The 11,705-nt window shown below is 38.4% G+C and overlaps 1 protein-coding gene across 2 annotated transcripts in view; it reads left to right on the forward strand.

Moving 5' to 3' along the window:
* impg2b (interphotoreceptor matrix proteoglycan 2b) overlaps nt 1–10,117 on the forward strand; it is a 38,440-nt gene extending 28,323 nt beyond the window's left edge. The window contains exons 17-20 of one of the 2 annotated variants that reach the window (XM_067582971.1): nt 851–1,076; nt 2,554–2,633; nt 6,148–6,206; nt 7,700–10,117. In XM_067582971.1, the coding sequence (XP_067439072.1) occupies nt 851–1,076; nt 2,554–2,633; nt 6,148–6,181 (340 nt within the window). In that variant the 3' untranslated portion in view covers nt 6,182–6,206; nt 7,700–10,117. Of the gene's footprint in view, nt 1–850; nt 1,077–2,553; nt 2,638–6,147; nt 6,207–7,699 lie in introns of those variants that run through there. The other variant, XM_067582972.1, reaches the window with a different exon arrangement.
* Nucleotides 10,118–11,705: the final 1,588 nt, after the last annotated feature.

Genomic DNA, 11,705 nt, shown 5'->3' on the forward strand with positions numbered 1-11,705 from the left:
AATGCAAAATATTTCATATTTAATATAATATTATAATACCAAATATTTAAATAAAGATTAAAAAAATATTTACAAAAATATTTATGCCATCAGGGTAAATCTTCGTACAAATGTCTCTATACATAATTAGCTCTTCTTAGGAATCACATTTATCCATTATAAATATGCCGATATAATCCTGTATTTTACTCATATTTCCTCAATTGGACCTTATTTATGTCACAGTGTGTTTGTATACTCTTTTTAATGTCATTCATTCGCTAATTCAACGAAAGAATAATTAATTTAGTGCAAGTTTCTGTAATATTACTATTAAATATTAAAATGACAGGAGTGACATTTACACACATCAGCAAGAATTAAAGACGTCAGTGTTTCCTCATGTTTTCTTCCAGTTATCTGTTGATAATCAACATCTTTCCTTTGAGGCCAACTGGGATCTTTTAACCAGAAGATCATAAAAGGAAGAAATTAAACCTTTTTAGCATTTCATTTTGTGCTTGAAGTTTATAATTTGTGGATTTGCTGCCAATTATTAAACAGACTTTTTTTATGGACAGATTTTTTATCCTTTATGAAAGCCTCTTTTGGACCAAATGTGGAAACGTTTATCTGATCTTCAGGGTATAAATTAAGAATTTCTCATATACGGCTGAATTTCGAATGTCCTTTTTAACACTGTAGGTTGGTTGTGTACTTTCTTCAAACCTTCAACTTTGAAGAATCTAAATAAAGATGCAGTGATTAACTTGATCAAGAGAGCATGTTTCCATCTCATCTTTTTTTATTAGAAGAACAAATAAAAACAGACAAAGAATAAACTTTCATGTTTTAAATTTTCCTCCTCCAGACGAGGTGACAGTGTGCCGCGCGCCACCAAATTCAACCCCATGTTCGAGAGCGACCCGGTCAGCACCCAGTACTACCGTCGCTATGACGACGAGCTGCTTCAGTACTATCGGCGCTATGGCCCTGACCTCGCCCAGTACAGCAGCTCTGTCAGCGCCGACGCCTCCAAAGACCTCGGCAGCGAAGAGATGCGACGCATCTACCAGAACACGACGCTCACTAAAGAGGTGCGAAAGCTTGTTCTGCTTGTTCATGAACACGTTTGTTGTTTATTTTGTTTATTTCTGTGAAATACAGCAGCTTCATCTCTGAACTGGTCAAAGCAGATGGCGCCCACCAAGAGCCGGGTTCTGCTTGAGGTTTCTACCCGTCCTTACCGCTGTCGCCAAGTGCTGCTCATGGGGGGAATGTTGGGTCTCTGTAAATTAAAGAGTCTTGACCTGCTCTGTGTGAAAAGTGCCCTGAGATGACTTTTGTTGGGATTTGGTGCTATATAAATAAAAATTGATTGATTGATTGATTGAAATACAGGAAGATTTTGGCTATGTACAGTTGTGTGTCGTCAGCATAAATGCAAATTTTAATGTCATATTATATAATATGTGGCAGCATTTAAATAGAAAACAAAAGTAGCGCCATGATTGAGTCTTGAGGGACACCACAGGTATACAAGAGGCCACTCAAACAATGACAGACACACCTCTGCTTGTAGGGTAGAAATGAAACCAGCTGAGTTTCATGTCCTTAATGTTTGACCCAGTTTAGTTGATGAAATGTCAGCGTCTGTTTGTCTGGAGTACTAGAAAACTCGTTCATGAATTATTCCAAGATGTTTGCACCGTAGTCACAGCAGAGAACGTGTTGTCCATGTTGTTGAGCAGTATTTGACAAAACAAGGTCCATTTAGCGGCTGCCCTGGTGCTTTTGGAACATATTACATGATCTTCCTCGGCAGAGAAAGCGGTCAGAAATTTGGACGAATTAATTATATTTTTCCCAAAAGCATTCAGAACACAACGTTACAGGACTGGTCCATAAAAGGAAAAAGGAGGCACAACACTTACATTATAATAGAAACAATATAGTGAAATAAAATGATAATTATTGGTAGATGGATTCAATTCATGCACAATGTTCCCAATTCAGTTATTTGTTCACCGAAGTGCAAATTATATTTGACTCCCAGAGATTCCAACAAGTTCTTCCATTTCTGCAGAAGGACTCCCTCCACTGGTATAGTGTCCTAGTTTTTCCAGAGTCAGAAAAATTGGAGTCTACAACATGTACAATTCATTGGCCAGCAGGCACCTGCTGATGAAGGATATGTGATACGATGTAAAAGCTCCAGAAGAGCTACTAACTGGACCTTGTGGTGCGATTGTCAACCGCTGTTTTCAGGGTTAAGAACTGTAGTTTTTGCTCACTGTGAGAGCTCGTAGCTGATATAAAAGTCTTTCTATCAGGTTTTCTCATTTAAAGTTAGAGGTGATAAACTGGATCAGGAGTTTCTGAAAGCGCAGGAAGCGTTGAGTGACGAGCTGCTGCTGTGACAGTTTTCAGTCTCAGCGGGAGTATTTTTACCTGCAGCACCTCCTCTTCCTCTTCCTCTCTTCATTAAACCTCTCTGGTCAGTCTATAAACATCACTCCTGACCTCTTGACTCTTCTTGTTACATAAACATGTTTCCTCTTTGACCTCCTGCAGGAGATCCAGGAGCGTCTGAGGGTCATCGAGTTGTGCTCCAGGGATCCAAACTTTGCAGATTTTGTGCGACAAACTCAAGTGTGAGTGATTCCACAAGTTCACATTACGTTACGTAACGTTACAAAACGTTAATGAAAAACAAACTACATGTTGTAGTATGAACAAATTTAACCCTTTCATGCATGGTGTCCACTACAGCAGACAGATATTTGGAACCATCTTGAACCATTTAAGTTGTAGTATCATATCCCAACTACCAGGTGTTGAACCCCCAAAGTCTCGTCTGAATATCATTTTTGACTCACTGTGATTTTGAGATATTGAATCATAAATTCAACATGGCGGAGAGTGGAGGAAACGCACCAAGTAGCTCAGGAATATCTGTTAAATACATTAATTCTCAGAGAAAAAAACAGGTAAAAAGTATATTTTTCAACTAAATAAGATGTTTGAAATACTTTTATCAAGTTTTTAATACATTACATTATAATAATACATTACATAACACATTCTGTCTATTGGGCCTAGGACATGTTTTTCAAATATCCTCTCTATTGTTGTAGTTATCTAATGTTCCTATGTGTTATACAATAATATATATATAAACATACATATATATTTTGCCTATATTGATTTCCATAAATCACTTTTTACTCCGTTGATGCATGGTGTCCACTACAGTTGACACATTTCAAAATTCAATATATATAAAAAAAAAAAGTTACTGATGTGATTTTTCACTTGTTTAAGAGTAAACCCTAACCCTAATCCTAACCCTAACCCTATCCTAACCCCTAACCCCTAACCCTAACCCTATCCTAACCGTAACCCTAACCCTAACCCTATCCTAACCCCTAACCCTATCCTAACCCTAACCCCTAACCCCTAACCCTACCCTAACCCTAACCCTAACCCCTAACCCTAACCCAACCCTAACCCCTAACCCTAGCCCTATCCTAACCCCTAACCCTATCCTAACCCCTAACCCTAACCCTATCCTAACCTAACCGTAACCCTAACCCTAACCCTATCCTAACCCCTAACCCTATCCTAACCCTAACCCCTAACCCCTAACCCTACCCTAACCCTAACCCCTAACCCTAACCCAACCCTAACCCTATCCTAACCCCTAACCCTAACCCTATCCTAACCTAACCGTAACCCTAACCCTAACCCTATCCTAACCCCTAACCCTATCCTAACCCTAACCCCTAACCCCTAACCCCTAACCCTAACCCTAACCCCTAACCCTAACCCTATCCTAACCCTATCCTAACCCCTAACCCCTAACCCTAACCCTATCCTAACCCTATCCTAACCCCTAACCCCTAACCCTAACCCTATCCTAACCCCTAACCCCTAACCCTAACCCTATCCTAACCTAACCGTAACCCTAACCCTAACCCTAACCCTATCCTAACCCCTAACCCTATCCTAACCCTAACCCCTAACCCCTAACCCCTAACCCTAACCCTAACCCCTAACCCTAACCCTATCCTAACCCTATCCTAACCCCTAACCCCTAACCCTAACCCTATCCTAACCCTATCCTAACCCTAACCCTAACCCCTAACCCTAACCCAACCCTAACCCCTAACCCTAACCCTATCCTAACCCCTAACCCTAACCCCTAACCCCTAACCCTACCCTAACCCTATCCTAACCCTAACCCCTAACCCCTAACCCTAACCCCCTAACCCTAACAATAAAAAAATGTTTACTCTGTGATTTAATAATTCATGTATGAAAGGGTTAAATTTAACAAAAAGGATTAAAGTGAAGAATGTTTTTACTGCGTTGAACCTTTCTAATGAAGGTACAAAAGTAATTTAAAATACTAAGTAAAATACTATAGTACTGAATACTATAGTAAAATAACCAAAAAGACTAATAATAATAAACATTTTACACACACATATATATATATATATATAACAATAACTACAAATAATAACATATTACAAAACATTGTATTTCTTCATTGTCTCTAATGGTTTCATATGAGCGGACGATGTGGGAATGATTAGCGTTAATGATCTCCAACACTGCTGCTATTTATTGCATTTTTCAAATATCTGCTTCTGATATTTCTACATTTAGATTCAGATGAACTTTGATGTGTTGGAGCGCTGTGACTGATATGAATAAAATATTCTGGGCGCTCTGCTGTGTTTTTAGCTTCCACACAGATTTTATTCTCATCTTCATGTTTAGATTTTCATCCAGTTTCATGTTTTTATTCACCGCAAACACAGATGTTCATTTAAATGTCATTTAATGCTTTTAAAGGTTTTTTTTTTTAATCCGTCTGTCTTTGCTCCGGAGAAAAAAAAATATCTCAACTACGACTCAGCAGATGTCTGAAATGTACTGATTCCAGTCAGAAGATGGTACCTTCAGAGTTTAAAGACTTTTCCTTCAGGTCAAATAAATTCATTTCAGCTTCTCTCTGTTAGCGTGGAGGCGTTCACCTGCCGCAGGTTTCCATTTCCAGACTCCCAGACAAACAGACTTCCTCTACAGATGGAGAAGTCACTAAAAAACAAGATGAAAGATGACAAACTGACAGTCCAGACGTCACCGGACACCTCTGATGGATTGAGTTTTTACCCTTTTTACCTGTCAGACGATCAGATCAGGAGAACTTTGTGTTTTTTGTTCTTTCAGGAGAAAACAGAGAACTTTTAAATGTAATAATCATTGGTTTGTTCAAAAACTTACATTTACAGCTGGGATTTATTTTTAATCACAAGGCAGAAGAGTTTTAATATTCTGCACTTTTAACTCCAGAATTCGAATATGAAACAAATGGTGCTTCGTTTATTAGAATTAGTTTGTAATAAAAAAGTCAAATTTAGACATTTTTTAAGCGTATCACGAAGCCAATGTGGCGTCGTCTGGCCGCCAAACTTCAGCCAGATTTAGAGGCGTTTTCAACTCTTGCCAACATACACAGAAATATGGAAGCAGTTTAATATCTCGACCCGAAAAGCAACTGTTGACAGGACGCCTCCAACTGTGTTATGAACTTTTAATCCATGAAGGTTTTAATTTTTGTTAAAGAACGGAGAAACACGACGGAGAGTCAGTCGACTGAGTGCTTGTTAAAGAAACTTATTATAAAATGAATACAAGTGTTTTAAGGTAAACAGTGAATATATAACATTTAACTCAAAATCCAGCACAGTTTATATCAGATTTTGTAGATTTTACATCTTTTGAAGAAGCTCGACGACCTTGATGAACTGTCACAGATTGTCAGAAACTGTTAATTATAAAGTCAGACTGAAACTATGAACAGAGGGAATCCCGACACCATCTGTTGATGTTTTAATGTATTTTTAAACATCATCTCCACCAAACTGATCTTCGTCCTCGTCTGTATTTGAGCAGGAAGGTTTGGCGTCGCTCCACCAGCAGCATCAAACAAACTGAAAATATGTAGAAATATACAAACAATACGCTTCCTTCCTCTCTCCGCTCATTTGTTGATGTTTTGAGGTTTTATTCAGTGTATGTGTGTGTGGTTTGGCCATCGTCTCTTTGTGCCAAAACCACCAAACTAATCCAATCTTCTCTTGTTTTGAGGAGCAGATTCCTGGAGAGGAGAGGGAGCTCCACCACATAGCGAGCCGCGAGCCGACGACCTCGAGGTACAGACACGCTGTTCATATTTACCTCCTGTTATTGAGTCTTACTCTTTTTTTTTACTGCTTTGTGATGTTTCACTGGTGAGTTTTTGGTGTTTTGAGAGCAAATTAAACATCAGAATCAGTTCTCAGACATAAAAATATCTGCTAGTGAGTGTTAGCATGTCATTAACTAACTCTCTAATGTTGTGATGTTACAGGTAACTTTAAAAATCTCCATTCAGGACCGGGAAGCCGGGAAGCTAACGCTAGCGGCTCCTGCTCTTTATTAAATTTAGAGACATTTTCCTAAACTAATCAGTCAGTCCTCAGTCTCAAAGATGTTTCACTTCTACTAGTTAAACAATCTGAAAATATAAACTAGAGCTTTTTATAATCTACTCTTTTTAAACTTACATGTCACAGCTTGTTATTGATTGTTAAAGGACCAGTTCCCAGTGTTCCCAGTGTTCCCAGTGTGTTAAACCAGCAGTCAGGTGTCTGTAATCATTCCTCCTGTTCATACTGGATATTAAAAGATCCTTCAAATGTGCTTTCAATGGAAGTGATGGAGGATAAAATCCACAGTGTGTCCACACAGTCATTTAAAAGTCTGTGTGAAGCTTCTATTCAGCTTCAGCAGTCTGAGTTAGTCATATCAAGTGGATATCTGACACATTTACAGTCTTTTTAGCATCAAATTCCCTCTTTGTGTTTCCTCGGACAGTGTTTCCCTGTTGAGCTGCAGGTGGAAGTATAGTAACAAAAAGAGGAACTTTGGCACTAAAAAGACTGTAACGTTGAAAGATATCTACTTGATTTGACTCATTTGGACGCTGAAGCTTCATATTAGCTTCAGATAAACTTCCATTGTAAGGTCATTATGAAGGGATCTTCTAATGGTCAGTATGAACAGGAGGAATGATTACAGCAAGAAACACAGCTTTAATGTTCATTTGGGCTCCTGAACGTTGGTTTAAGACACACTTGAAGAATTGTGAACTCGTCCTTTAAAGCTGTCCCAGCTAGTAGTCTTACATATTCTTATACTGTTTACTCTCATAGCCTCAAAAGGTTTTTTAGGGGGAAACTCCACCCAAAGTCCTTCAAGTTCAAGCTAACACATTTCTTTGCTCCGAGAGAATCTGAAGCTCTCTGATTGGATGTTTCTTGCAGCAATGCTCTCTGGGACTCGTAGGAAACTGGTCCCAGTGTTTATTTTAATCAGTATTTTTGCAGTTCAGAGTGCTAGCTGTTCTGCTAGCTGTTCCGTTAGCTGTTCTGTTAGCTGTTCTGCTAGCTGTTCTGTTAGCTGTTCTGTTAGCTGTTCTGTTAGCTGTTCTGCCTGCTGTTCTGCTAACTGTTCTGCTAGCTGATCTGCTAGCTGTTAGCTGTTCTGTTAGCTGTTCTGCTAGCTGATCTGCTAGCTGTTAGCTGTTCTGCTAGCTGATCTGCTAGCTGTTAGCTGTTCTGCCAGCTGTTGTTCATCTTTGTTCTCTTGTTTTGTGTCTCTGCAGAAACCTGCCTTCGTCTTGGACTCGAGGAAGGAAGAGCAGTTCGTCTTCTGTCGCCTCGCTGCTTTTGATCGACTCGTAGAGCGACCGGAGGTGAAGGTGATGAGATGCTGACCCTTGTGGGATTTTATTTTCTGAGCACTCTTGAACTGAACTTTGACCTCTGCAGGGTCGCCTGCTCCTCCTCCCTTCACCTTTTATCTTTTCCTGTCTTTGTTTTTATCACCTGACGTAACACTTCAGTCACTGCTTTTTAAGTTCTTGACATTTTCACTGCTGAGTACCTCTGTCTTACACTTTCACACGGACTCTGATGGTTTCATTCACCTTCAGCTTAAATTCAAGGGTTTCTGTTTGCGTCCCAACCTGCTCATCGCTGCTGTCGCAGAAAAAAGAAACACTGAAGGTTTGCTTGTACGAACATTTTAGCTTCTGTTCATCAGCGAGAAAGTTTCTTCACCCCAGAAAACTGCTGGATGTTCTTCTTTTCTTCCTTTTTACTTAAACTTTCTGTGACAGCGGTGACTCGCAGCGCTCCTCTTCGTCAGTGCCTTCACCGCTCTGTTAGCTTTTTTTTGGGATACGATGTGTAGAATCTCAGAGCCCTTGAAGTCGCATCAGAATTTCTGTATTTTCAACTCGGATCAGTCGACCGCTTGTTTCCTCTTCTGTCTTTTTGTTCGTCCAGTCAGCTGCTTACCGAATGCGCACGCCGCACGAATGTTTACATTTCTCAATCAATGCTGGAGTGTTAACTGATGTGTAGAACAAGTGTAGCCTGTCTGTGTCGTGTATTTACCGGCGAATGTTAGCGTGTGGTCGCCCAACAATGAAAACAATCTGTAAACCCATCGTAGCTGATAGTGTCTTAAAGTGTTTGTTCGAAAAGCTTTGAAAACATCATGTGATGAAGTTGTAAAAAAATCTTTTGTGTATTTTTTATAGTAATTTTACAAAGAAGCTCAAACTACGACCCCTGAAGTTCCATCATGTGATATTTTCCTGCTACGCGTCATAACGGAGACAATAAGTTCATGTTTCGTTATCTTGTTTACATGTTTCTGTCATATCTAGTTGTTCAACTTATCTTATTCACAGTAGATGTTTTGTTTTAAATTAATGTTATGTTGTTGTTCTCTAGAGCTGAGTATCGCTACAGAAATAATCCAGTACCAGTCAAACGATACATTCAATGCTTTTTATACCCAAACTAGAAAAAAAAAAAGAATATTTGTTTGGTTTTACTTGCAGCCAATCGCCACAAGCGTTCTTCGATTTAACGCGACATGTGATTGGCTCGTTACAGCTGCAGCTACGACCCACGAACAGTCTGCGCTGATGATGCGTCGTTTTACAATTAATTAATAAATATTTCAATAATCTGAACACTTTCAAAATGTGTTTGTGTAAAAATCATTTGGATGAGACTTTGACTTTAAGGGTACTGGTGTCACTTTAAGGGTACTGGTATCACTTTAAGGGTACTGGTATTGGTACTGGTATCACTTTAAGGGTACTGGTATCACTTTAAGGGTACTGGTGTCACTTTAAGGGTACTGGTATTGGTACTGGTATCACTTTAAGGGTACTGGTGTCACTTTAAGGGTACTGGTATTGGTACTGGTATCACTTTAAGGGTATTGGTGTCACTTTAAGGGTACTGGTATTGGTACTGGTATCACTTTAAGGGTACTGGTGTCACTTTAAGGGTACTGGTATTGATACTGGTAACGATACCCAGCGCTATTGTTCTCACAGTATATTATCTTGTTTGTGAACATTAACTTGATCACAAACGGTAACTTGTTCACGAACGTTATCCTGCACCAGATATTGTCTTCACAAACTTTATTACTTTGTCTGTACAAGTTGTTTTTTCTGGGAACTTTGCGCTCACAAGATAAAATATCACCTTTTAGGACTTCAGGGGCTCCAAACTAACTCGTCTCATGACCCTGATGCCAGAAGAAAAGTGCAGGCAGAACAAATTAAATGAAGATACTGGAATATCAGCATCTCTCCTGAACATATCGTCTGTTTTTAATGACTTGAATTTGCTTTGTTTGTTGCGTTAACTGACCATCTGGAACCTAGAAGTAGACTGACAGCTGATATTAGTCGTCGTATGTTTAGATATTGTATGTTTGAGTGTTTGTTTTTCTATAGAGACCCCCTCCCACCCGATACGACGGCTTTAAACGCCTCGCAGCGACTCGACAGGCTTCTCATCCCCAACATTCACACGTCCAGCAGGATTCTTCTCCGTGTTTGTGTGTCCGGCTCTGTCGTCTGTTGTCTTTGTGTTTTGTATCGTGTTTTCTATGTGTCCAATTGTAGAGCAGAGACGAAACTGAAACTCTGATGTGGAAGTGCGAGCTGGCACATTTTTCTAACAATAAAACGACAATATTTTTTACAGTATCGTCTGTCGACCGTGGTGAATTATTAATACTATTATGTTGAAATATGTATTTTAAAGAGTTCCCAGTTTTATTTGAGGTCAGATCTGCCCGAGAACACAACTGTCCCAACAACAAAGATCTTCTTAAAGAAATTCATTCATTTTTATACAAATAACTGCAGCGACTGCTAAAATAGGTAAGTATACTTCCAGTTCGACTATGATTTTTATGGAATAATCTGAGGGATTTAAATAAAATATAGCAAACTCTTTCTTATATTTTAGTAATTAAGTTGTAATTTACTTGAAATTTTAATGGAAAATAACATAACTTTCCTGCCTCATTCTAAGATTTAACTGTAATTTAATGATAATTTAATAATTTTAGAGGCAATAGTGATAAAGAAACTAAATGAAAATTATGTAATTTAACAGAGTTTTAACTGTTATTTTTCATGGGAGTATTTATAAAGAAATTAAAATGAAATTACATAACTTAATGACTTTGGTCTGATTTTTAACTATTATTGTTCAGGATAATGATTAATAAGTAATTAAAGGGAAATTACAGAACTTTTTCATCTGAGCGTCAGATATGTAACTGTTGTGGACAATAATTAAGAAAATAAAATAATATAATTAAAGGAAAGTTACGTAACTTAACAGCGTTTTGATTGTTCAGCATAATATTTACCTAGAAATTACAGTGAAATTACAGAACTTTATGACTGGTCTGATTGACAATAATTAAGAAATTAAAGGAAGATTACGTCATTTTACAACCTTGGTCTAATTGTTTTGTTTTATTATTGTTCAGAGCAACAATTAAAAAAGAATTTAAAGGAAAATTATGCAATTTTACTTTTTCTGAGTTTTAACTGTTAATATTCAAGGTGATCAAGAATGAATCAAAGATTACAGAACATTTTTGATCTGATTATCAGAGATGTAACTGTTAATTAAGAGGAAATTAAAGAAAAATTGTGTAATTTTACGGCCTTGATTGTTGTCGCTCACACAGTTTAATTTAAAACAGATGGAGTTGTATATAATGAGATATATTATATGTATATAATTCACATTTTAACTTCTTTAACTGCCTTGTATCAACGGTTCAGACTCATGTGACTGCCTTTACCTTACTGGAGAGATGCATGCTGGGTAAACAAGGACACCTGGTGGTCAGAGGAGACAATACATGACGTAATCACTCACACCTGTATGTAGACTGAACCCGTTGAACAACACCTGAATGTGGTGGGAGCGGTCTACTTCCTGGAGAATCTCCCGACTGACTCTCTGTTCGCGCGAGCAGAGAAAACACTCGGCTGTCACCGCGGAGACGTGACCCCGGGTTCAACAAACACGTCGCCATGACGACCCGATGACAGCTGAGCAGTGTGTAAATAAAGCTCGAACAACGAGAGGATTTCTGGTTTTCATCGATGAGATGTGAGGTCATAGATTCCATTTCTTCCTCCTCCTCCTCCTCCTCAGTGTTTGGATGTTTCTATTAATTTAACGCAGTTTTATTCAGTGTTTATTTTTTATTGTTTTTTGTTTGTTTTTCTTTTTAAAAATGTAAAATGTGTTATTTTTATGATGATT

Source organism: Thunnus thynnus, chromosome 24 (assembly GCF_963924715.1).
Source record: "Thunnus thynnus chromosome 24, fThuThy2.1, whole genome shotgun sequence".
NCBI classification, from domain to species: Eukaryota; Metazoa; Chordata; class Actinopteri; order Scombriformes; family Scombridae; genus Thunnus; species Thunnus thynnus.